This window comes from Toxotes jaculatrix, chromosome 18 (assembly GCF_017976425.1).
Source record: "Toxotes jaculatrix isolate fToxJac2 chromosome 18, fToxJac2.pri, whole genome shotgun sequence".
Classification (NCBI taxonomy): domain Eukaryota; kingdom Metazoa; phylum Chordata; class Actinopteri; family Toxotidae; genus Toxotes; species Toxotes jaculatrix.
Window position 1 is genome coordinate 627641 of NC_054411.1, and position 26179 is coordinate 653819.

The window sequence follows — 26179 nt, forward strand, 5'->3', positions numbered from 1 at the left end:
AACGTTGGTGGAACGTTTTCACACGTTGGGCAACACGCTAACAGCCTGGTGCCATCGCTCGAGCTGCGAGCTGTTTGAGCGCACAGCTGCTGTGGCTTCAGCTGAATGCTGACTGTCGTCTGAAGCTGAGTGAGCCGAACATCACACTAACAAACTATCTGTGGGTTTGTGATTATGGATTATGTTTCATTTCATTTATTTAAAACTTGAATTAGTATTTAAAACTTAGAACTTTAACTCAGGAGAAAAGCACAAAGAAGGGTTACACCCGAGTTCAGACCACACTACTGATGTGGTCTTTGACAGCATGATAAACCAGTCAGTTCACTGAGACAGTGGCCAGATCGGCTGCATAGCCGGAGGTCTGCAGGGGCGAAAGCAGAAAATGTGTTGAATGAGCTGATGGACGGGTTCAGATCCCCTCGGGCTCAGGTGTAGCTTCAGACCGGACTCTCCGGCTCAGATGCTTCAGGAAAGGACTGAACATGTTCCTCTGCCACGAGCCAGGACCTTCATTAACTTAATGCATTCCTTAAATGTTTAGTTTTATTCCTCCATTTCAAAGTTGAATTTTATTGTATGTGTATTGTTGTTTTGATTAATTTGATGTATTATTTCCAAAAAAGTAAGAAGACAAAACAGATGACTTTGCTGTAAATAACAAAGATCCTGTAGATCCTGCACCAACACGGCGGCTCACAGGTGATGAGTGAGGCTGAGGGCCCGTCCACACAGAGACGACTTTCATCCACACAGAACCAGCGGAGCCTGAGACTGGGTCCCGCAGTGAACAAATCTAAAAACACCAGCCTTGTGTTTTCATGTTTACAACCCATGCACATCTCCTCTGAATCGATGACATCATAGCCCCACCTCTCCCTTAACCCGCACGCACTAACCCGCCAACGACAGCAACAGCGGCGGATTACAGTGCTGTGTTTGTGCTGCACAAGCTACTGAGCTTGTTTTGGCTTTTACAGGAAAATCTTCTGCTCCTCTGTTACTACCGCATGAGTTTCATGTGCATGCTCCGTGTCTTTGTCTCTGTTTTTGGTGTATTTCTGTGGCAGCGTTACAGCGCCACTTACAGGCCTGGCATATATACTACAGTGTTTTCAGTGGTTTTGTGTGGACACACATTTCTCGAGACGATGCCTTGTTTATGGAAAACTTTTTAAAACGAAAAAGAAACAGATCATTTTCATCAGTTTAGACTCGTGGCTGTGTAACCGTCAGACTTTGCTTTGTCTGGCTCCCCCTGCTGGAACTTAAAGGATGATTTGGTGCTTTTTGAGCAGAAACATTCAGATTCAGATTCAGAGAACTTTATTGTCATTCCTTCTACGTCAGGTACATATTAGGAACGAGATTTCGTTTCACCAGCTCAGAAGATCGCAGTAGAAAAGTTACAGAAAAATAAGGATAAGAATAACATTTAAAAAAGACACAAAAGTAAGTAACAAATAACAAAGTAAGTATTTGAGGTTGAGGACGGTAAGAATATACACATTTATATATACACAGATATATCTATATCTTTCCAAATATATACTTTTTTAAAAAATATATATATTTATTATATTTATATATACATACAGCTATTAAATATTAATAGTAACATTTATTATTATTGCTTTTGTTTTTGTTTTATAAGTATAAGTTCTAAGTATAAAAGTGTAAAAAAAAAAAAAAAAATAGCCATGGTTATGGTATACATGGTATACATGTTTCTGTTATCTCCACCAGCATGAACACGAGGACACACACACACACACACACACACATTAAAACCCAGAGATGCAGTAATTAAAGAACAGGTAGAAGAACTTTAAACACACAGGGTTTGTTTGCAGTTGTATTTATTTCTTTTCACTTCAAAAAAAAGTCCTCAGGTGCAATGAACAGTTTGTTTGGGGACAAACACACTGTGTGTGTTTCGGCCTGGGCGTGCCGGCCCACTCTCCCCCTCCTGCCACTCTACCTGCACACCTGCCACCAGCCGTCTCATCATTCTCAGTTCAGCTGTGTAAACGTGGATCTTTGCTCTTTGCCTGCTCGTATCTCCTCACGCTAACACGTTCAGCTGCCTTCCTACTTTAAGTTTGCTCTTTGTGTTTGACTTATATGATGAATATCTGTCATATGTCATATCTGTTCCCTCCCATGTCTGAAGCGTCACCTGCACCTGCTCTGCTGTTACTTTTCCCAGTCTGTGAGTCTGAGCCTGAGTTGTGGGCGGCACGGTGGTGCAGAGGGTTCCAGGCTCCTGGGCTCTTCCGTGTGGAGTTTGCATGGGTTAGGTGAATATGCTACTCTAAATTGCCCGTAGGTGTGAGTGTGTGCGTGTGTGGTTGTCTGTCTTTGTGTGTCGGCCCTGTGATGCCAGTCCAGGGTGAAAAGAAAATGCGGTAGAAAATGAATGAATGAATGTGTCTGAGTTGTGCATTGGCTCCAGTTTACCTCCCTGTGTAACCTGACATGCTGTGATGTTCCTGGTGATAAAGCAGAGCTGTAACCGTGTGGACTATTGTTCTGATTACAGAGGGTTTAGTTTTTATCTCTCATGTTGTTCTGAGCTGCAGTGATGGATGAAAAACCACTGTGTGCGTTTTCATTGTGTGTTTGTTCGACGTTGTGTTTGAAAACCAGAGTGACACTGGGACAAACTGGAGCAGTTAACTGGCCTGGAAAAAGTGTGTTTGGGCAGCTGAGAGATTCTGATGTAGAAAAGTGAGCCAGCTCCATGATACAGGAAAACCTGAGGTGAACCCAGAGGGAGCTGGATGACCCACTCATCGGTTTCGTGGTTACGGCCCCGGTGCTTGATTTTTTTCATGTTCAGATTTAAATGTAATGTTGTAAAGAACGACCACGCTGCACAAATCCGAAAAAACCAGGAAGAACCTCGGTATCCTGATTATTTAAATTTCTATCAATGATAAAGAGAACAGATGCTGAAACACACACACACACACACAAAGGTCTCAGTTCATCAGAAGTGTTTTATTAGTGTGTTTCTGAGAACGGCTTTCAGCGTGTGGACACGTTTGGCGTCTCACTTTGTCTCCTCTGTTTTTGAGCTGATCTCTTCTCCGTCCACGATCTCTTTGGTGACGATCAGCACTTTACGCGTGGTAGTGGTGGAAGATGGGCTGCAGGGAAACACAGAAACAAGAGTCCTGTTACCTTCCATTTCTCTGAGCAGCAGGTCAGGCAGCTGTCAACTGTTTGACATGAATTACATTTACAGAAGTATACATAAGTAAGTGAGTTTAAGTATTTTACATTTTTATTTACTGTTTTCATCTTGTTTCACTGGTTTTCTACCAATGTCCAACCCACAGACCACTTGGGACTAAATATATATAAAAATTGATAAAAAATAGCTGATATCTCAAATTTGATATATCCCAGTATCATCCCAGTTTGGACTGGTCGACTCACGTTAGCAGCTCTCCATCCAGCAGCCTCCTGTACTCAGCGATCTCCATCTCTAGCCTGGTTTTTGTGTCCAGCAGCACCTGGTACTCTTGTCCCTGACGCTCCAGGTCAGCTCTCAGCTGGGCCAGCTGGTCTTCCAGAGCAGACACCTGCCTCTGGTAACCTGCCAGCATGGTGGCGTACCTGCTCTGGGTGTCGGCAAGGGATCCTTCCAGAGACGCTTTCTAACAGGGAGAAGAAACAGAGTCAGAATGCAGACTCCACTGATTCAAAATGAAAAAGAAATCAGTAGAAACTCACCATGCTAAGCTGTGCTTGGAGCTCTATCTCCAGACCCTGCAGTGAACGTTTGACCTCTGTGACCTCGGACCGTGATGACTGGAGAGACTCTGTGCTCACGGCGACCTCCTTATTGATCTCTTCAGACTATAAAAGCAACAGCAGAGAAAACAGTCAGAAACCGTGTTGAGGGGATCAGAGCCTCTTTCAAAGCTGCTCAGAAATCAGTGCGTATGCAGATGACACTCTGCTGTCTGTCATTTTAATCTCACTCCTTTTTGTACTTTAATTTCTCACTGTATTTGTTGAACTGAATTAGCTTTGAAAGCAAACTTTTCTCAGAAATGTATGGCCCTGGCATAAACAATGGAATATTAGACCTGTGGTCAGAACCTATGTGTGGAAAAGAGTTTGGAGCCAGAACTCTGAACACGTTCTGTGTTGACAGCTGTTGCATCTTAAAATGCTTTGCACAGATATAATCAGCAGACACAGAGCTCTCACGCAATATATAGTAAAAAACAATTGTAGAAATCTTTTTTCTTGTCTTTTCTACAAAAACCTTTACTTTCATAATTATGAGGAAAATAACCATGTAGAAAATCAAAAGTTCATCTGCATAAGAGAAAGTCATGATTTTGACTCATTTAATAACATAATCTTTACTTGAAAGTAAAACGTTATATGTTTCATTTTTTTTAATGATCAAGTATTTTGAAGTCAGTGTTATAGCCTGAACTTCCAGTAACAGTCACTGGATGCTGCTAGAAAACACCTAACTGTACTGAAGTGAACAGGAAAACCCTCAGTTTGAAAATGATTGAGTCACTATAAAGACACTTAAACGTGTACATATGGGAGTGTGTTTGCTTTGACTGACATGAGCCTCTATCACAATGTAGTTAAGACTCACCTTGGTCTGGAACCAGGACTCCAGGTCTCTGCGGTTCTTGGCAGCGACGTTCTCATAGTGTTCTCTGATTCCGGCCATGACGGCGGACAGGTCCTGCTGAGGCGCGGCGTCCACCTCCACGTTCACCTGACCGCTCATCTGAGCCCGCAGAGCCAGCAGGTCCTGCAGGAAGACACGTCCAGGTCAGTGTCAGTCTACATCCTGTCACTTTTTCATGTCTTTGAACCTTTTAAGATTTTTGAGATTTATTTATTTTTGCTTTGTAAAACCACTGATTTTTTTTTAAATTTCCTGAGTTTTCTTTAAAAATGTTTTAAATCTAATAAGTGTGTATCCTTCGAATACGGTTGAAATACTGAACTTCCAGTGGCTCATTTTGATCTCAGTTTGCCGTTTCACGCTCACCTCCTCGTGGTTCTTCTTGAGCTGAATGAGTTCTTCCCTCAGCGCCTCGATCTGCATCTCCAGGTCGGATCTTCCCAGAGTCAGCTCGTCCAGGACTCTCTTCAGCCCGGCGATGTCGGCCTCCACACCCTGACGCATGGCCAGCTCGTTCTCATACCTGCACAGCAGCAGCATCACGGCATCAGACCACAGCAAGTTCAAGTACTGCATGAGTGCTACAATAATGGGAACTCAATTCAATTCTTCACAAATGATTTACAAAAAAATAATAACTCAAAAGCTCTTAGAGAGACGGTGTGAAATTCTGATTTTATCATTCCTCTCATTATTCATGATCTTACTTCAGTTTATCTGAATCTTGTTCCCATAATCTGGGGACGATAAACACGAAGAGATGATGATATCCAGCAGAAAATCTAAAGAACTGTGTTTCATGTCTGTGTGTTCAGAGCTGTGATTTCCAGCAGAGAGGTTTAAAGTGCTTTAATCACTCTCAAGAGATGTGACTCACAGATGATACCTAACTTCCTGTTAACCCCTGACCCCCCCGCCCCGCCCTCAGCCCACACCTCCCGCCACCACCCCCCACCCCACCCCACCCCGCCCCGCCCTCGGCCCACCCCACCCCGCCCCGCCCTCGGCCCACCCCCTGGATGTTTTCTCAGCAACACAAGCAACTAACTCAAACTGTTCCTCCCAGAAAAGGTTTGTAATTGTACCAGTAAGGTTTCCAGTATGACTTCACCGTCCAGCTCTTTGACATTTATCAGGTCTACCTGTAAAACCTGGGCGGTGACTGTCCGGTGCTCGTGTACTCACTTGACCTTGAAGTCATCAGCAGCCAGTTTGGCGTTATCGACCGCCAGGTAGAGAGAGCCGTTTGTACGAGTGGCGAACAAGATCTGACAACAGAGGGAGAACAGGCTTGATTTCCTATTTCACGAGTGAAATGATGAATGAATGCGACAGGTTCGTGAGGCAGCTACACGACTGATTTCAAAAAGATAAGCTTATGCAAATAAAAGCCAGAGTTCCTCTTTTTGTTTTAGTGCTTTTCTGTATTTGTGTGAACATCATGCTCAGGCAGAGGCGGAGTCTGATGCTGCAGCTGCAGCTGCTCTCAGTGTGGTTTGGGTGTGGCTGCACCTGTATTCATTCTACAGATGAAGCTTTTGTGCAGGAGAAATTTTATTTTCAAGCATAAAAAGCTTTCAGACTAAAGAAGCACCTTCAGTTTCAGGCAGCATTCTCATCAGCCTGATAGAGACAAACCTGTGGACAAATCAGAGCCTGGTCTCACCTGGTCCTGCAGGTCACTGATGACAGCCTTGAATGCGGAACAGTCATGTCCCTCAGGTTTGGTCTTGTTTTCCAGGAACTGTCTGATCTTCAGCTCCAGCTCAGCATTGGCCTTCTCCAGGTTGCGCACCTTCTCCAGGTAGGAGGCCAGTCGGTCGTTCAGGTTCTGCATGGCCATCTTCTTGTTGTCGGAGATGTCGACGGCGTCGGCCAGGTTGAAGCCGCCTCCTGTGGCGGCACCGGCAGCGGAAGAGAAGCTTCTGGGAGCGCTCATGCTGGAGATGCGGACCCCGGACCCTCCGGCACCACCGTACACACTGGGGGCCCTCATGGACCCGAGACGGGTTCCACTGGAGAAGGCAACGGAGCGAGAGTAGGAGGTCATGGTGGAGGTGTTTGCCTGCTCTGGAGGAAGAGGAGGGAATGCAGGGCAGATGAGACTCAGCTCCTTTTATGCTTCCTGAGAGTGAGGGAGGGGCTCAGGGTCTGGCCCCACTACACGCCTCAGGGCAGGACACACATGCCGAGCCAGCAGGAGCATGATAAACAACCGCAGACCAGTCACAGTCGGAATTTTAAGTATAGACCTGTTGCACAATGACACGACATCCACAACCATTTGTTCTGCTATCTGTATCTGAAATGTCTTTCAGGTGACTCAGCAACGTTGTTTGCTCAGGTATCTCCTCCTCTGTAAACCTGAGGGAATCTAATCAGCTTCAGATTTTTGTACGTATCAGAGCACCGACCCTCCTCTGTGTCACATCCACCTGGATTCCTCTCAGCATGTCCAAACCTGCCTGTTGTTCCTGAGCTGTGCGTTATTCGGGGCCCTGCAGGGCCACATACAGACGTTATCGTGTGCGAGGAAATAAAGAAATGCTTTGTTCCTGCTCTTCACTCAGGCTTATTTATCCTGGAGCAGATCCAGAGGTATCATCAACATGCTCCTTTATATCAACCTGTCACTTCTCCATCTGATAATTATAATGTGAGTGAGCAGTGTTCATGGACAGTCTGCCAGTAGTGGGAATAACTGAGTATCTCCATCATGTTACTCAGCTCCACTACACTTCACAGAGACATGCACTGAGTTTATTAGGCAGCTGTAGCAACTAGTTACTGGGCAGATTAAGATTTTACATTCAAAACATATGAAGGATTTAAATAACGTTGGCGGTGAGTTCATGTTTCAGATGATCCTTCTGTGTCTGTGTGTCTGTGTGTGTGTCTGTGTGTGTGTCTGTGTCTGTGTGTATGTGTGTGTGTCTGTGTGTGTGTCTGTGTCTGTGTGTATGTGTATCTATTCAACTCTCTGTTCTGTGTCCTTCATTTACTTTGTGCTTGTGTTTTGTTCCTGTTTATGTTCTGCATTTGGATCCTTCCCCCTGTGCGTCTGACCCTTTGGAGGGGCCCGACCCTTAGGTTGGGAACCAGTGGACTGAACTCTGTCTTTGTACATAAAGTGGTTCAGAGCAGCTACAGCAGTGAGATGCTGCTGAAGCTTCAGTGACTCGGGATAATAAATGTACTCACAGCTTTTATTTTGATACTCTCACAGCTCAGGTGAGTCACCTGCTGCCTCACTCAGTCTAAAGTAAACGAGCTGCCCTTTTAACGAGCCGCTGGCACAACAACACAGGCAAATATCAGTGGGCGTAACCATGGTTACCTGGCCTCGTTTAATGTTGATGTAAAGATTTGCCTGTGTTGTTGTGCCAGCGGCAGATAAAGGGAAATTATCTGTGGAGATTTAAATTGTAAAAATAACTAAATAAAAACTGACTTTTTATTTATTGTTAGTGTTGGAGAGGAGGACGTTGTCCAAAGTTAGGACCATATTGGACTGTCCTTCACACCCTCTCCACCATGCTTGTTCAGACTCATTGTTCCACGCTGCACAACAGAGCGACACAGGAAATCATTCCTGCCTGTTGTTTATCAAACTATATAACTCTGAAAATCACACACTCCATGTATCCTGTGTGTACATGGATACATCTATTTTCATTTGATCTGATCTGATTAACCTGTGAGTAGTTTTTTCCTTGGTGCAGCGCCTAGAGGTCATTAGAGGAACTGCAGCCTCTTTGGACAAAAAACACAACAGACATGATTTTATTTTGAAGCACCTCAGCAGACTTTTATTTTGTTGATTTCTGTTTGAGAGCAGTGAGGGCGCCCCCTGCTGGTGCTTATGTGGACTCACTGACGGTCTCTGTGGAGGAGGAGCTCACCACTTTTCCATCCACCATCTCCTCTATGACTGTGATAATCTTCTGTTTGGTGGTGGTGGTGGAGACGGAGGAGGTGGAGGAGGCGGAGACGCTGCAGCAGAGAAAAAAAACAGATTTTTATTATTTCGATGGAAGATTTAGTCTGATGTTTTGTCACTGTCGTTGGTGTGAGATGGTTAAATAAAGCTTGTAAAACAGCATCAGATGCTGAAGTTGATGAACGTGTAGATGCAAAAAAATCATTTAGAAAAAGTTTTGCTGCACACATTCAAACCCTTTCTGGACCTTACCTGAGCCCGTAGCTGTGGGACAAATATGGTGTCAGGGTTTGTGAAAAGTAATGAGACATAAAAATAAGTTTGGATAGTGTTAAGAAAAAACGGCAGATGATGTGAAGACAGAAGAAGGCTTCAGTTCTGAACTGTGTGAGCACTCTGGCTCAGAGCCTCTGTCGTCTCTGCGCCTCGTGTCAGAGGCCAGTTTCAGCTCCAGGACATGGATCCTGCCAGTTAAAGAGCTAAAGATGTCTCACCTGCTGCCGCCCTCTCCGTCCAGCAGCCTCCTGTACTCAGCAATCTCCATCTCCAGTCTGGTCTTGATGTCCAGCAGCATGTTGTACTCTTGGGACTGTCTCTCCAGGTCGGTCTTCAGCTGCATCAGCTGCTCCTCCAGCATGACCACCAGGTTCTGGAAATCCACCAGCCGCATGGCGTACTGGCTCTGGGTGTCAGCCAGGGTGCCCTCCAAGCCCGCTTTCTGCAGGAGACAGAGGAGGAGTTTCAGTTTATCCATCGCTCAGAAAAACTCTGGATGTGAAACGTGTTGTGAGATGTGATGTTCACCATGCTAAGCTGCGCCTGCAGCTCGATCTCCAGGCCCTGCAGCATGCGTCTGATCTCTGTGATCTCTGATTTGGACATCTGGAGGGTCTCTGTGCTAGCAGCCACTTCTTTGTTGAGTGCTTCTGTCTGTCCAGAGGAAAAAGACAAAAGCGAGGTCACAACATGTTTACCTGCAGAAACGTTCTGAAGTAAGTCCACTGCATCTGCCTGCATTCTACTCATCATCACAAATGTTAATCTCATGGTGGCATCAAAAGTCAGAGGATCACCAGGATCAGTCAGATTCATCCTCTGAGGAACATGAATGTCTGTTCAAAATTTCATGACAATCCATCCAATAGTTATTGATCTATTTCAGTCTGGAGCAACAGACGTGACCGCACAGAACTCGTGTGACTGAACGTCACATCCTCACCTTGTTCTGGAACCAGGTCTCCAGGTCTCTGCGGTTCTTGGCGGCGACATTTTCGTAGTGCTCTCTCATCTCCTCCATGACCTTGGTGAGGTCCTCCTGAGGAGCGGCGTCCACCTCCACGTTCACCTGACCGCTCATCTGAGATCGCATGGCCATCAGCTCCTACAGACAACCAACAACGAGGGGACACAGCTGCAGGTGAGGATTCAGTGCTTGCAAATCCAGTTCTACTGAGGGAACTGGATTTATTTATCTTAAACCTGTTTCATTTTTTTTCTGTTTACCCATTTTCTTTGCCCCTGTTCCAGAGCTGCTTAATAAGATCTGAGATGACACTGACCTCCTCGTGGTTCTTCTTGAGGAAGATCAGCTCCTCCCTCAGACCCTCGATCTGCATCTCCAGGTCGGACCTGGCCAGAGTCAGCTCGTCCAGGACTCTCTTCAGCCCAGCGATGTCGGCCTCCACGGACTGACGCATGGCCAGCTCGTTCTCATACCTGGACAACGAAGATGAGGTTCATTTCTAAATCCACTGTGTAATAATGAATGAAAAATTACAGTAAGTTTGATTTTTTTCATCTTTTGTACTGGGTCTTTTGTTTAACAATATAAATGACTGACTGAGAAATCCACAACATCTGAAACGGTTGTTAGAAAGCGAGGGAGCTCAGGGAGGGAAGCTCGGGTCGGTAAGCGATGATGATGATAATGATGATGATGTTGATGCTGAGGAGGGAAAATGAAGCTTGCTAACGGTCAGTAATTAGCTTCGATAACGTCTTCTGGACGGGAAGTTTTTGTGCCAAACTTCACCAAAGTTGAACTATTTGAGGAGCATTAGTGCTGATTTACTTTGCCTCCTCTGATCCCGAGGTCTGGTTTTAAATCTTGTGGTTTTAAATCTTGGTGTCATCAGCCCTTTGAATTTCACTCATAACCACCAACAATGAATGAATGAATTCACTCACTTCGCCCTGAAGTCGTCTGCAGCCAGCTTGGCGTTGTCGATGGAGAGGAAGATGCCACCGTTGACTTTGGTAGCGTTCTGGATCTGGAGCAGGAAAGAGGAAAGAGACGCTGTTTGATGATTTTAATGTTCATGGATTCATCTTAAAGTTTTCCACATACGTAGACAGAGAAATACGTGTTCTGACGTGTTAATGCGAACACAGGGGCCACCATCGTGAAGCCAATATTCATTTCTCCCTTTTGAAGGAGAACAGAAAGAGCGAAATCAAATATGAACCAAGATGTTCTTCTTTTTGCTGGTTCGTACATACAGTTTTTTTCTGGATTTCCACAGACCTGTGGGATGGCATCTGAAAGTTTTAGTGGTTTTCATCCTGACTGTCTCCACATCCCCAAAATAGACGGGTGGAGTTTCCTCACAGACACTGTACATGAGTGAATCCATCCACACCACGTTAACCTGTGTATCAATCATTTTCTCTGACGTCAGATAAACCTGCTGCTTCCTCACTTTTCAGAAAGTTACTTCAGCTGAATCTGTGGTTTGAGAAGATGGAAGTGATGTGACCACGAGTTCACACTGACAGGTATGTACACACACCTTCCGTAGCCATGATGTCACGTGACCAAACATGCATGTGTCAGAGGTGAGCCTACCTTTCCCTGCAGCTCTGTGATGATGGCGTAGAAGGTGCTGTAGTCTTTAGCGGTGGGGGAGGCCTTGCCCTCCAGGAACTGTCTGATCTTCAGCTCCAGCTCGCGGTTGGCCGTCTCCAGCTTGCGGACCTTCTCCAGGTAAGAGGCCAGGCGGTCGTTCAGGTTCTGCATGGTGGCCTTCTCATTGGCAGAGATGTCCACGCTGTCGGCACCGCCGCCAAATCCAAACGCCGCACCTGCGCCTCCTCCACTGCCTGCTCCTCCACTAAGGCTGAAGCCATAGCCAGCTCCACCACCTCCACCACCGCGGCCGCTGTACATGGACATGGAGGAGCCACCCGTGGAGATTCGGACCTGACTGCCACCAGCACCACCGTGCATGGACCTGCTGCTGCCCAGGTAAGCTCCACCACCAATGGACAAGGATTTCCTGAAGGACATGATGATTTGTTGTGGTGATGAGGGTGAAGGAGTCTGTCTGTCTGCTTCAGCTGGAGAGCAGAGAGTGGAGAGCTCAGAGAGAGGCTGATTTTTTATAGTATTAGATGAGTGCGTGAGGAGGAGGGGTGGAGGAGGGAAGGATGGGGAGCTGGTGCCAGGCCTGGGAGGAGACACTTGTCCTGGTTTAACTCATAAACAGCCTCTGGTCCTCGAAGCATGAAGGTTAATGTGCTGTGGGTGTGTCTGTGCAATCAGCTGCTGATTTACATGCAGAGGGATCATCACGCTTCATCTCACCTAACAGCTTTCACTTCACAGCACAGGCGTTAAAGGTGAGGGCGAGTTCAGACCTGGATGACATTTAGGCTTTAAACCAAACCATGTCCAACCCATCAGCAGCTCCAACAGAGCGAGGGACCTTCCCCAGAATAACCACAGCCTTCACAACCTGCTGGCAGCAGCTTCTCGTGCTGTGAAGCCGGAGTCAGACTGGTTTAAAGGTTAAACCAGTCTGTTTGATCAGGATGAGCCAACAAATCCTGAGTCAACAGAGGCCGAGGAGCAGCTGCTTGGATCTGATTTGGTTTAAACTTCCACTGAAGAGTCTGTTCACTTTATTAAAACCTCAGAGCTTAAGAGAGATTATCGGATTTAAAGATGCTGCAAAGCTTTTAACAAACAAAATCATTATCAGGTCCGTTATGAGACACTGATATAATTTCTGTGAACAAAATAAAGTTCAGTACAGTTACAGGTACTTGTACTTTACTTGGTTTACCTGAGTTTTTTGCTGCTTTATACGTCAACTCGACAACATTTATCCAACAGCTGAAGTTCTTTAAATTTCACATAGAAAAACATTTAATGAGTTTACAGTCAAACCGGGGACTCCGACGTTTCTGGCCTTTGACATTTTACATGAAATCAGTGTTTCTCCGTGTCATGTTTCCATGTCTTCAGATGAGTTTGCATCATCATCAACTGATGACTCGTTCTCTCTTCTTGCGTTGCACACAGCCTGCAGCATCTCAGAGTCCGATTCAGATGAAGTCAGTAACCACAGCGACGGATCGTGGTCGTAGATTTTAGAGCTGTTCACCAAAGTCACAGAAAAACCTGAAATCTCAAAAATGACTTGGGAACAATTCAAAGTGATGAGAGCATCAACCTGTATGAAAACACAGGGTTCATGTGCTAACGTGGAGTATTCAGGTTAACTGTGATCATAAAGCACATCACAGAAAAATCCAGACTGAGTGACGGAGCTCAGCAGAGGGAACGTTTGTGTCGAAGAGACTGTGGGGACTCAGACGTCTTCAAAGGAAGAAAGTTTCACTGCAGAGAAAGCACCAGTTTATTTCCATAAAATCATTAGTGTGGATGTGACAATGGTGAATAAGTGAGAGGCACAAACCGGCGACATCAGTAGATTCGCTGGATGCAGAAATGCATCCTGGAGCAAATTCAGTCGTTTAGTTTTAATAATGTTCCTGTAAAGTGTTTTTAGGCGTGGGTGTGTGGGTGTAGCTGCGTGGTATTCTGCTGCAGGCGTGTTCCCATCGTGTGCAGCTGCTGCGTTCAGGCTGCAGGGGAAACCGACAGGTCTGAACAGCTCCCGCTCCTTTCGCCTCGATTCTCATTAAAGATAATTGTTTGATTTCAGCTGCATGTGGAACATGTTTGTTTAAGAGATGTTTAAACTTTTGTTTTCCTGTGAAAGTTGGAGAAGACAAATGTGAAGAAAAGGTTTTGGTTGTGACAACATTCAGCAGGTCAGGACAGGAAAACGCCAAAATAAAAGTACCAAACGTGGAGCTCAGGTTGGAGCTGAGCGAACTCATCAGTGTGTGTGGTCCTGGCTCCGTCTCTAACACGTGACTGTGTTTAATGTCCCACTCTGCTTCAGATCCATGTTGGATCCATATTCTCTGCAGACTGTGATGAAACAGCTGTTTGCTCCTGTGCTCTGTCTCCTATCACAGCTGTAACCTGCTGAGGACAGTGTCCACTCACTGTTCTGGGATCTGAATGCTGTCCCTCTAACATTGTCCACTTCCTGCGTGTATCATGTCCTATATGCTGCGTGTCCTTCTCCTCCTCTCCTCCATTCACAGCTGTCCTATCTTCCTCCTCTTCCTCCTCTCACTCAGCCCGGCCCTCAGCAGGAGGCTCCCCCGTGTGAGCCACGTTCACAGGGAGCTGTTTCTGCTGATCTGGGGTCAGACTCTGGCTCTGTGTGAAGAGCTTTGGGATCATTTAGTGAATATTTACAGAATCAGATGGAAACAACATGTTTTTCTGTCATTAACATTTTCCTCGGTGAATCCTGGTTTCCTGGTTAAAAGCTGGTTAAAGTGAGCGAGTAGATCGTCGTGAATGAGATGAGCTGGTTTGATGTGAGCGACTCGGCCAGAGAACAAACACACACACACACGCACACGCACACACACACACACACACACACACACACACACACACACACACACACACACTAAATCTCCCCGCCTCAGGGAAACCTGCTCAGCAGCTGAACCTGCTCCAGCTCGCCCCCGATTGTGAACCTGTCAGCCTTCACCTGAATCCTCCGCCTGAAGCTCCAACCTTACATAACAGATGTGAGCTGCTGTCGCCTGCAGGTGCACTCAGGTGTGTGTCTCTGGTTTCAAATGTTGGAATGAAAAAGGAATGAAAAGTTGTAGTTCTGGTTTATTTCTGCTCTTTATGATTCTCACAGTTACACTTCCCCTGCAGAACTTTGTTATGACACTTTCATTTATTTGATTTATCTTTAGAATCCCATATTAGCAGGAAAAGCTCTCAGCATCACGAGGTGGTTTACGAGTCACAGGTTCCTGATTTCATGTTCTCACTCTGAGAGGTTTCATCACCTGAGAGACTGTGAAAGGAAAACAGGCTGCACAGACGTTTATTTCTGGAGAGTCAGGACAGCGGAGGAGTCTGACCTCGCTGCTGGCGGCGGCGGCAGAGATGGTGTTCACACATCAAACAGTAAGAGCAGCTGTGTGACATGTGCCATCAGCAGCTGGACGTGTAAACACAGCTGGATTATCTGACCGAACAGACCGATCAGCCTTTAAACCACTTTCACAGTTGCAGTTTAAAGGTGAGTTAGCTTTGCCCAACCAGCGTGTGGCTGTCAGGGCTGGATGGACCTGTTCAGGGGCCCTGGGGCCAGAATTGCCTGCTTGGCCCCTATTTACCCCCCTTACCTTCACCCTCCAGCCACAATTCCTGCACTTTTTGCGCTGGGTGTCGTCCCTGTCACCTCAGAGCTGTCACTCAGTGAAAGTGTAGGCTGTACGGAGGCGACGGGTCACTGAGACAGACAGACGTCACAGTGAGACCTCATGTCCACCTTTTGAACAAAGATGTTATTTATTTATTTAGGTTTCTGTTTAAATTCTTGGAGTCATTTCTTGAGGACTGAGATTCTGAAAGATCCTCAGACCACGTAAAATAGGTTTATATGTTAGATAACAAGACTCCTCCTCCTCCTCCTCAGGGTGTGACGGCGCCTGGATTCTTTCCTTTAGTCTCCTCTGGGCTTTTTCTCCTCATAAATTTTCTTTCTCTCTGTCTCTTTGTCTTTATCCGACCATCAATCATTGGCTCTGCTGTCATCGCTCGTTCCTCATCAAACTGTCAGTCAGCGCTCTGCTCTGCGACTCTGGTGCAGCTCTGCAGACACACGACCGAGTTTTTCGTGATAAACTGCAGGATTTAAAACAAACGGTGGAAGAAAACAACACTGCTCTGTACATGCATTAAATCTCAGTTTGTCTCTGTGCAGCTCTGACAGTCGACATCCTGCAGATAAACCTTTGCTGTTCCAACCTGCCTGTTCCTCTGTGTGCGTCACACCTTCACATTTTTACCATAAAAGGAAATGTCAAGGTGATGCTCACCTGTAGCTGCTGAACCAGAGTCTGAGTCCCGGCAGACATGGTGGTCTCTCTTTGTTCGGTGTTGTGTCGAGCGTTTGGAGCAGCGTTTGTTTTGCCTGTCTGTGCTGTGTTTTGGTGCACAGGTGTGAGGAAAGGAGCACACAGGTGAGATGTTCATTCAGACGGAGCAGCACAGAGACAGTTGTTGGTGTTTTTGTGGAAAATGTGTCCATCAGCAGTGAGCACAGTGAACACAGGTGTGAGTCTCACACCTGGAGCCAGCTGACCAGCTGGAGTCATGACAAACTTTGTCAGGAAACGCTCAAACTACATTTAAACAACAGTTCCTCTTTATTTTAATGAAAGATAGAAGACAGAACACGATGAGCAACGACAAAGTAATTATGACACAAACATCAGAAAAAAGCCGTTAACTCAGCCGTTACTGACGTTTGGATCTGATCTGCTTCAGGCTGCAGCGCAGTAATTACACTGTTTTTCATGGTTTGATTTGAGGAAGCGAAGCCGGAGAAACGGCAGAAGAAAAGCACTGAACAAGATGTACTGGTTTCTAAATGTACGGCTGCTATGTGTTACTCTGCTGCTGCGCCTCACACACAGACACACAAAGACCTGACAGCAGATATGCTGCTGGTCTCTGCTCTCTGAAGCTGATGGGAATCTGTTGTGTTGTATCACACACTCTGCAAAGAGTCTGCATTTTTCCACCATACTCCATTTAATTTTTACCAAATTTAATTGAAATCAGTGAAATCTGTCAACACTGTACATTATAAAACCACAGGTTTAGAGGCTGGCGTCTTTTCACCAAACTCCACTCAATTTTTCCTGAATTTTAGGGAAGCCTGTTTTTCACTAGCTAGAAATACAAACATGTCTCAGTCCTGTTTGTCTGTAAAACTGATGAAGTTCTGACAGCAAGTATCCCATATGGCCATAACTATGTGGACACCTCTATTGAAATAGTCTGGGTTTGTTTATCCTGGGGAGACTGTATTGTTGTTTCAGCGTGACCCCCCCCCCCCCCACCCCACCCAACACTACAAACATGCATGTTTCTCATTGTTTAGTGGAAACGGTAGAAAATGTGTGGTTCTGTTTTAAAACACACGCGATGGACGATGATGTGATGCAGATCATTTTTATTCAAGACTGAAAAACAGAAAATACAAAAAGAAATCATCTGTCAACAAGTTTTTTTCTTAACCCTCTACACTCTCTCTCTCTCTCACACACACACACACACACACACACACGTTATCATGAAAGAATTTGTTTCATAACTGTCTTTAATCTCTGCATTGATCTGTCTTGATTCAATCACTGCTGCTTGTTTTAACCTCAGTGACTGTTGCCAGGCCAGTGACACACCCATCACCCTGACAAGCTTAATAAGCTGTAATACAGTTAGAACATGGAATCAAACCCGAACCGCTCTCTGTTCCAGCTGACATTTATCCAGACCTGAGCACATAAGTGTTTTCAGGATCAGTGAATGAATGTGTTACTCTGCTGCAGACAGTGTTCATGTCTGAGGACCAAAATCAGCACAGACCTTCCCTAATGAGGACACTTTGGTCAAGGGTTAGGGTTACAGTACAGGTGTGTGTGTGTGTGTGTGCATGTGCGTGCGTGTGTGTGTGCGTGCGTGCGTGCGTGCGTGTGTGTGTGCGTGCGTGCATGCGTGTGTGTGAAAGAAAATATTTCCTTGATGTTTTTCACACTTCACATACTGAAGGCTCTGTTCCAACAGGCCTCTGGGAAATACCAGCAGTAATTCAGTCAGGTTCATATATGCATGAACACACCCCCCCCCCCCCCACACACACACACACACACATACACACACACACACACACACACACACACACACACACACACACACACACACACACATTCTCCCAGTGGAAGGTATGTGGTTGTGTAACAGCTCGGGGCTGGTGCCCTACTCTGAGTATAATGTTGTATTTGTTGATTTCAGTGTGTTTTCATCAGTTCACTGTGTCTAAAGTCAGAGAACCTCTCTGTTATATTTTCAGAACTCTTCAGCGTTGAACTGGTGAGAGTTCACTCACTCATTCACTCATTCACTGGACGCTCCTCCTGCTCCTGTGGGATCTGTCTGCAGCGTCTCGTCCTCATGTTTTAACTGAATGTCTTTGAACTTGTTGGTCGGTTCCGTTCTTCTCTTCCATGCAGATTGTGGAAATGTCGCCGTGTCGGTCAGCTCCGGTTCTGCTGAGGTGTGGAGTTCCACGTTACTGTTTCCCATTTCATGCTGCTGCTTTGCCACATTAACAGGAAGCACAGAGTCAGTTACCACTTCTATAATTATCATTATCACACATAGAGTATTATTATATACATATTTCTTTCCAGACCAACAGTGTGAAACACACACTTGTATAAACTGACTCCACAACACGTCTTTTGTCCCTTTGTTCTTTCACAGTTGTCACGTGTCCGTTTGGTTTTCTTTGTCTTGTCCTCCTCATGTTCTGTCGTAATCACCTGCAGCAGAGCAGCTTGAACAGAGTCGCACAGACGGATGAGCACAGGTGAATTCTCACACCTGCCCTCAGCGCTGTGCTTCACCTGCCTCTGTCTCCTCTGCTGTCCATCCTCTCAGCTCCTCATACCACAGCTTGTGTGTTTAGTGGACGTTTATATCTATTAATGAGTCTATTTTTTACTCATTTTTAAGCTTTTACTTTGTTTATCTGTTGATGTGAGTGGACAAATGCAGCTGAACTGAACTGAACAGCTCTGGTGTAAAAATCAAAGAAATAGCAGCTGCGTGAAACCAGTGGAAGCAGAGTCAGTCGATACTGGGAGGACAGACCAGTTTCAGTATGTGCTGCCAGTCAAACCACACCTGCCTGTCATCACAATCACAGCTGAGCTGCTGCAGCTCACAGAAAACAACATAAAAACTGATGCAGCACCAGAGATAATCGTCTTCCTTCTCAAAACATGGTGCATATGGTACCCACAATGCACCTGGACCACCACCTGGCAGCTGGGTGGCAGGCTGAGGGTTTGCTTGAGAAGGTTCCTGAGTCGAATGAGCTGTAAGTCTGTGAGTGGCAGCTGTGATCAGGGCTGGTCAGAGGGAAGGTGCTTCTCCTGGACCATCCTTTACCTAATTCATGCTTTTGGCACAGTCCAGAGCTTGTTAACGTCGGTTTGTTTTGTAAATTTGTGTCGTGTTGTGTTGTCGTGCACAGTAAGTTACTGTCACCCAGAGGAATTTACTCAGTGAAACTGTGAGAGAGAGAGAGAGAGCCTTCGGAGACACACCTTGTTCCTGCTGAGATGTTTATCTCTGCAGGCTGTGTGTGACCTTTGACCTTTACATATCTAAGGAAGGAGAGGCTGCAGTGGAGGGGTGTAAATCATTGATCAGTGATTGATTGATCCGTTGTGACACGCTGTGAAAGTCAGTTAAATTCTATCGGTGAAAAAAGATGAAACACCGGATCAATTTAAAGACGTGATTACGAAACCAGTTACTACTGCGCTGCAGCTGCTGCCAATGACTGACACGACTGATATTCATCTTTTATTTAAGCCTTAAAACACAGACTGATGCTTTTACACCATGAGGTTTCTGATGTCGCTGCAGAATAAACCTCCAGAACAACTCTTTCCACAGCAGCTTCTTTCCCGCCACAGTCAGGCTGACGGCAGATTCCTAGGAGTAATAAGGACTTTTATTATTACAACTACCTTACTGAGGTTTCTCTGTTTCCCTGCATGTGAAATACGTAGCTTCACTGTGGCATCACTGTGTGAACAGAGTGCATTTTTTGTTTATTTTATTTTATGGAGTGTATTTTTTCTATTTTCTACATTTTCTACAATATTTATTAAAGTTTTTAGTCCTGAGAAATGCACAAGAATTCTTATGTGCCCAGACTGAGTGTTTGTGTACAAATGGTAAATAAAGATCCTGATCTTGATCAGAAACCCACTTAGAAATCAGAGGAAAAGAAGCTGCAGAACTCCACTGAGAATCCTACTGTTTTTAAGCTTCCTTCAGTGTCACAGTGATCCAGTGAGACGAGTCTGTTCATGCATGTGTTCACTGCAGACAGGAGCTGATCACAGCTGATTCAGCTGCTGTTACTGGGACAGTTGGACTACTGTACCAAAATATACAGTGAGCTATAAAACAGGGTTTAAAGAGAACAGCAGTACTGACCTGCAGCTGACATCACCATGGAAACATCAAGACACATAAAGCCACTGTGGTTCACTGCCCCCTAAAGACCAACTGTAGAATTTAACTCACACTTTCTTTTTCTTTCCAGAGGGCTCCGCTGGCAGAAGACTTCACCTCCCACTTCACATTCACTGAGCCCTGATGGATGTAACTGCACTGTTTACCTGATTCTATTGGCTCAGATGTGTTGTCAGCTGTAATTTTGTTTAAATCTCAAAGAGAAGAGAAGAAACATCCATTCACTAACAGACTCTTTGATTCCGAATCTGATGAAGATTCATCAGCAGCTAAAGGATCAAACTGAACAAAACTTTGCTGAATATTTGTCCGACCTTTTGTCTTTTTTTGAATCAGTGACAGGAAAAACTGATGAAGTCATATTATTGATTAAATATTTTGTCAAAAATTCATCTGTTATTTTTTACATGAGACTCGAGTTTGAGACCATTTTGACTCTGCTGCCACCTGCTGATCAGACGGTTCAGCCCCAAAGAATGAGCCTCATGACTGATCAAAACATGGCTGTTATTTATTTATTGAAATGATCTTTTTCAGAATCTCAGTTTTCTGAAAGTGTCACTGATGAGTTTGTCTTTAAATGCAGGACTTTCCTGAGTAAAACTACGTTCCTGCTGCATTCCTAGATCTGACGTTTCAGCAGACTGAGATTAGTTTTATGATGTTTCATGTTGTTCAAATACATGGCAAAGAGGACAGAGGTTTTTATCCGTTTTATTTTCAGATTTAAATGTGCAAAATAGGTCGAATATTAAAGACAGAAACCAACAGTGAGACACAAAGAGGAAAACCAAACACCACAGAGCTGGATCATGTAAAACACACACAGACAGATGAAAACTGAAGAAGATGAATTATTATCTGATGCAGAGACACCAAAACACCGACTGTAAACCAGATATAAAACCAGGAACCTTTAAAGGGCAACGCCACACAAATTAAAATGTTCTCAGATAGATTTTCCAACAAGTCAAAAGGAAACTGAACTTCTGATTCTGTACCAGAGTCTCTTTAAGACAAAACAAATAACTAAACTGTGCAGTGTTTGTGATGCAGATGATATGGAAACACTACAATCTGATTTTCTCCTGAATGTCTGAAAAACAGCTTTAAACAGTATTTTAAATTTGAAACAAACACAATGCATTACTAGAATTTAAAACAAAAACGGTATGTAACCAGCTCAGCATGATCATTTTACAGTGTATTTGTATTCATGTCTGTTTATTCAGAAGAAGAAGAAGTTTGGAATCAAACTGCTTTTTCTCGTTACTCGTGTATGTGTGCAGGTGTTTTACGAGGAATGTTGACTATAAACTAAATGTGAACACAGTAATCTTAGAACATTATATTTGTTAGCCAATCAGAGATGCATGATGTCATCAAGGCCATCAGGATCAGTGCTCGTAACTCCGACGCCAGTGGTCAACCAGTGATGGACGAGAGGACAGGTAGCTGCAAGGGAGGATGGAGAGCAGATTAACCTGAAACCCAAACTGCATCAATGTACTGACTGGTATGTTTTTGTCTCTGGCACTGACATTACTGTTGTTGTTGTTGTTGTAAACAGCCTGTTCTCACCTGCAGCTTGTTGTTGTTGTTGTTGTTGTTGTGACCTCTGAGCTTGTCTTTGTCTCTCCTGACTTCTCTCTCTTCCCGCCGCTGAGATCGTCAGTGCCGCCATCTTACATACGCTGATTCTCTCCGTGTTGGCTCCAGCTCCGCTGCCAGTGCTCCTGATTGGCCGGTCACTGCTGCTGATGACCCTCCCCCCCGTGCTGTTGGTCCTCCCTGACCCAGAGGAGCCAGCTCGGCTACTGATTCTGTCATTGCTACTTGAGCTGCTGGATTTAGATCCACTCCCAGTGCTGCTAATACGATTCTCACCTGCTGCTGAACTGCTCAGCCACCCACCGCTGCTCCCACCCACTCTCATCCTCCCCCCAGGGCTTGGAGCTCTTTGACTGCTGGGCGTCCTGCCTCCTCCTGATCGCCCTGCACTCCCTACACTGCTCCTGCGTCCCACAGCTGAGCTGTAAACAGGTTTCCCTTCTCCACTGCCAGTGCTAGCCACTCTCCCAGAGATGCTAATCAGTCTACCACCACTACCAGTGCTTCCTACACTGCTACTACGCCTGACAACACTACTTGAGCTAAGCCTGCCACTGCTTCCAGCACTACTAAGTCTTCGTCCACTACCTGCGTAGCTACTTGGCGGACTGATCACATAGTCATTATTAGCACTGACCCTGTCTGTGCTACCAACTCTACTCAAACGTCCTGTGCCCCCACCATAAACTCTCCACTCCCCGCTCCCCCCACTGCCAAACCTTCCTCCTCCCTGAGCAGCTGGTGGGCTCGTTGCTAGTTGTGTGGCCACTGATGGACTTTCTTCACTCTCTGCATTGGGTAAGCTATTGCTGCCAGCCAGGCTGCTAATACATCCAGTACTCCCACCATAAACTCTCCACTCTCCACTTCCTCTGCTGCCAAATCTTCCTTTTTCTGGCGGGCTCGTTGCCAGTTGTGCAACCACTGACAGGCTCTCTTCACTCCCTGTGCTGGGTAAGCTATCACCCTTGTCCACGCTGCTCTTACGTCTAAGACTGCCTCCATAAACCATCCACTCTCCACCACCTCTACTGCTGAATCTCCCTTTTTTTGATGGGTTTGTCACAAGGTCTGTGGCCACTGACTGGCTGCCTTTGTTCCCTTCGCTGGGTAAGCTGCCAGCATCCACACTGCTTTTATGTCTAAGACTGCCTCCATAAACCATCCAACCCCCACTTCCTGTACTACCAAACCTCCCTGTCACAGGGTCTGTGGCCACTGACGGGTTTCCTTCACACCCTGTGCTGGGTACGCTCATTCTTGTGTTTCCCAGACTGCCGCCATAAACCATCCACTCTCTGCTGTCACGGCTGAATCTTCCCTGTTCTCCTGCTGTGGCAGCAGCTCCTACATTACTACAGACTGTACCTGATGAATTAGCAGCTGTGCCACTAAAACTAGCTGCAAGATCACTAGTCACATCACTGTTGCTAGCAGCCATACCTCCTGAATTACTAGCCACACCAGTGTTCATTTTGGCTGTCTCTTTTGGGTCTTTTGAGTCTGGACTCTCACCTGGACTCTGAACATCCCTGTTACCTGCAATGCTGCTCATGTCTTTGCACCCGTCTCCAGGACTTCCTGTATCGCTTACATGTTTCTCATGCAGGCCTCCAAAACCAAGCTGTTCTTCTTTGTCAGGACCTCTGAACTTAAAGCTTCCGAGACTGCTGCTTAGCGGAAGGTCGCTCCATGGGCTGGTTGGTCTAGAATTTATGTTTGGAGGAGTAAGAGAACCTCCACTTCCTTCTTTATCTTCATATGATCCAAAACACAAACTCTCCTCATCTTTCACTGAAATGGGGACTCCATTTCTGCCCTCTATTGGCAAAGCTTGTTCTCTACTAAGCGATAAGGACTGACCTTCCTCTTTTGTTGAGAGAATGTATTTCTCAACTGGTCTCACATGTGAATCTGCCTCAGTCAGACTCAGGCATGCTTCCTCGTCTTCTTCTTCACCATTTGGACTCAGGCACCCCTTAGTCTCAACTGGACTCAAACACTTATCTGAGTCATTGTGACAGAGATATATTTCTTGGTCATTCGGACTCAGAAGCAAATGTGAACTTTTAATGTTGTCTTCTAACATATGAACTGGATAAAATACTTGATCAGTCATGCTGATTAACACCTCTGTCTCGATTGAGCTCAGACATGTTTCTGGACTCATGTTGGCAAATGTTTTTGTTGGGCTCAGGAATACATCCATTACTCTTGGACTCTGGTCAGGGGAACTCAAATCCACACCAGAATCTGTTAGACTTGAAGACATCTTTGACTCTGTGGTACTCAATAATGCTTCTGAACCTGCTAGACTGACCGACTCAGTTGGAGCCACCTTTACCTCATTGGCATCCTCAAAACCGTCGACTACCTTCTCTGCATTCATTTCTAATTCTATTGTCTTCAGAATCTCTGACCTTGCAGTTTTACCTTCAAGGTTGTTGTTGCTGACTGGGACACCAGATGAAGGAGTTGCAGTGGTGGACCCTGTATCTACATCCTGCTTGGCTTTGTTAGTTTTTTTGTTAGATGAGTCAGATGATTCTGAATTCTGATTGAATCTTAGGGCAAGCAAAGCACTTTCTACTTCTCTTCTGTCTTTGTCTTCCTTCTTTACTTGGTGTTCTACATCCTTGCCATCCATCAGGGCCACTTCACTGGAGACTTCACCCTGAGCCCCCTCAGGCCTATGATGGTGGGATCCAGAAGATTCCAATGGTGTAAGGGCAACTTCATCTCTATCCCCGACAGTTTCTGATGCTGACTCCAACTTTAAAGACACAACCTGTGCAGATCCTTGTTTGTTAGCTTGAATGCAGCCCTCAGTGTGATTCATCTGAGCTAAAATCATAGTCGCTTTCTTTAACTCTGCAGCAGTTTGTTTTACGGGATCAGTTGTGCTGGTCTGTGTTACAAAATGTGGTCCTTGCTTTATTTCTGTTTCTACATTAGGAATGGTTTGGGTGATCTCTGTTTGAAAGTGGGTCCCTGTTTGATGATTCTGTGAACCTGCCTCTTTAGTAGTTTGTTTGGAAGTAAAGGGCTCTGGTTTAGTTTTAATACCAGCTCTCCTGGTGGACTGTGTGTCAGGAACCAGCGTGGTCATTCCTGTCGTTCCAGGATTTGTGTCCATCTTAGAAGCTTTGATGACAGCTCCTTTGTGCAAACCCTGGCTAACCTGAGCCACATGGATGGATTCCCTCCTGGTCCTTTCAGGAGGAGCTTCTGCTCTCATGTTTTCAGAGTTGTGGAAGGAGTCAGTCTGATACCCCTCTTGACTCAGTCCGTCCAGCAGCCTTCTGTAGTCTTGTATCTCAGTCTCCAGCTTGTTCTTGATGTCCAGCAGGGCCTGATGGTCTGCAGCCTGCTGAGCTGCAGCCTGCAGCACTGAGTCCAGGTCTCTGCACCGACTGTTCGCTCTCTCCTGCAGAACAACCAGCTGCGAGGAGAAGGACTCAGTCTGTTCCAAAGCAGAGTCCTCCAACAGGATGTTCTGCACAGAGAGAAAGTCACATGATGCTGCATGTTAGTGTTGTGGTTAGTCCTTCTTTTGGAGCTTTATTGAGAACTTTAAACTAAACAACAAGATCTGTATTTCAAACATTAAAAATTAAATCTGCACTGATTGAAAAAGGCCCAGATACACCTGTAAACTGGTCACAGTTTCTATATAAGTACATATTAGGGTTGAACTGGTGGATATAACCGCATGATAAAGAGTCTTTCATGCAGAGAACTGATGTGATCATCCTTCACTGACGTATAAAATCCATGTTTTCATGCAAAAAAATTTCAAGTGTTGAGTCTGAACTGGTGAGAAAATGCATAATGTCTTTCTCTTTAAAGCCACTATCTGTAGAATTCGGCACCATCTGGTGGTGGAATGAAAAATGCAGCACCTTCAGTTTAAACAAGTTTAAAGGTCAGTGTCATACACCGACACCAGCCTTACACTCAGGCTGCCAGTGCTCAGGTGTTCTTCAGCGTAGGATAACGACAGAATGAATATCTGCCTTTACAGTGTGAGGATTTTGGAGAACGTGGTGGTCGTATCTAACCTGGGTCTGCAGTCGTGTCAGCTCTTCCTCCAGACTGGCTGCAGTCCTCCTCAGCCTCACCAGCTCGGCCTGTACCACCTCTGGAAGGTCAGAGTTCACCTCCAGACGACTCAACACTGACACCTGAACACAACACACCTGATCAAATGTTGTTTACATAGTTTAAAAAAAAACTACTTAAATCATTTCCACTCACACTTTCTTTCAGAATAAGAGCGCTCTGTGGGTGTTTGTGTACGTGGGTGCTGAGCCAGCACTCAGTCTGGCTTTTGTCAAACAGCATCACACTCGTCTGTCTCAGGTCGTCCAGCTGCTGGACCAGGTCTGATGACTTTGCTCTCTGCATCTCTACAGCAATGCCCTCTGTCACCTGGGCGAGGAGACCCTGCATATCCTACACAGGTAAACAGGAAGCATGACTTGGCTGTAGGTGGTATGTC

General features: G+C 45.5%; 2 protein-coding genes across 2 annotated transcripts; both read right to left on the bottom strand.

Moving 5' to 3' along the window:
* Positions 1-2984: 2984 nt before the first annotated feature.
* On the bottom strand, positions 2985-6770 carry LOC121198359 (keratin, type I cytoskeletal 13-like). The gene is made up of 7 exons (XM_041062418.1): positions 6339-6770; positions 5858-5940; positions 5039-5195; positions 4634-4795; positions 3742-3867; positions 3445-3665; positions 2985-3152 (listed from the first exon to the last, which is right to left on the bottom strand). The coding sequence occupies exons 1-7, from the start codon at positions 6720-6722 to the stop codon at positions 3056-3058; spliced, it is 1230 nt and encodes a 409-aa protein (XP_040918352.1). The 5' UTR covers positions 6723-6770; the 3' UTR covers positions 2985-3055.
* Positions 6771-8453: 1683 nt separating this feature from the next.
* On the bottom strand, positions 8454-11977 carry LOC121198354 (keratin, type I cytoskeletal 13-like). Its single transcript, XM_041062413.1, has 7 exons — positions 11458-11977; positions 10800-10882; positions 10172-10328; positions 9832-9993; positions 9417-9542; positions 9107-9330; positions 8454-8665 (listed from the first exon to the last, which is right to left on the bottom strand). Exons 1-7 carry the CDS (start codon positions 11896-11898, stop codon positions 8533-8535), a joined length of 1326 nt encoding a protein of 441 aa, XP_040918347.1. The 5' UTR covers positions 11899-11977; the 3' UTR covers positions 8454-8532.
* Positions 11978-26179: the final 14202 nt, after the last annotated feature.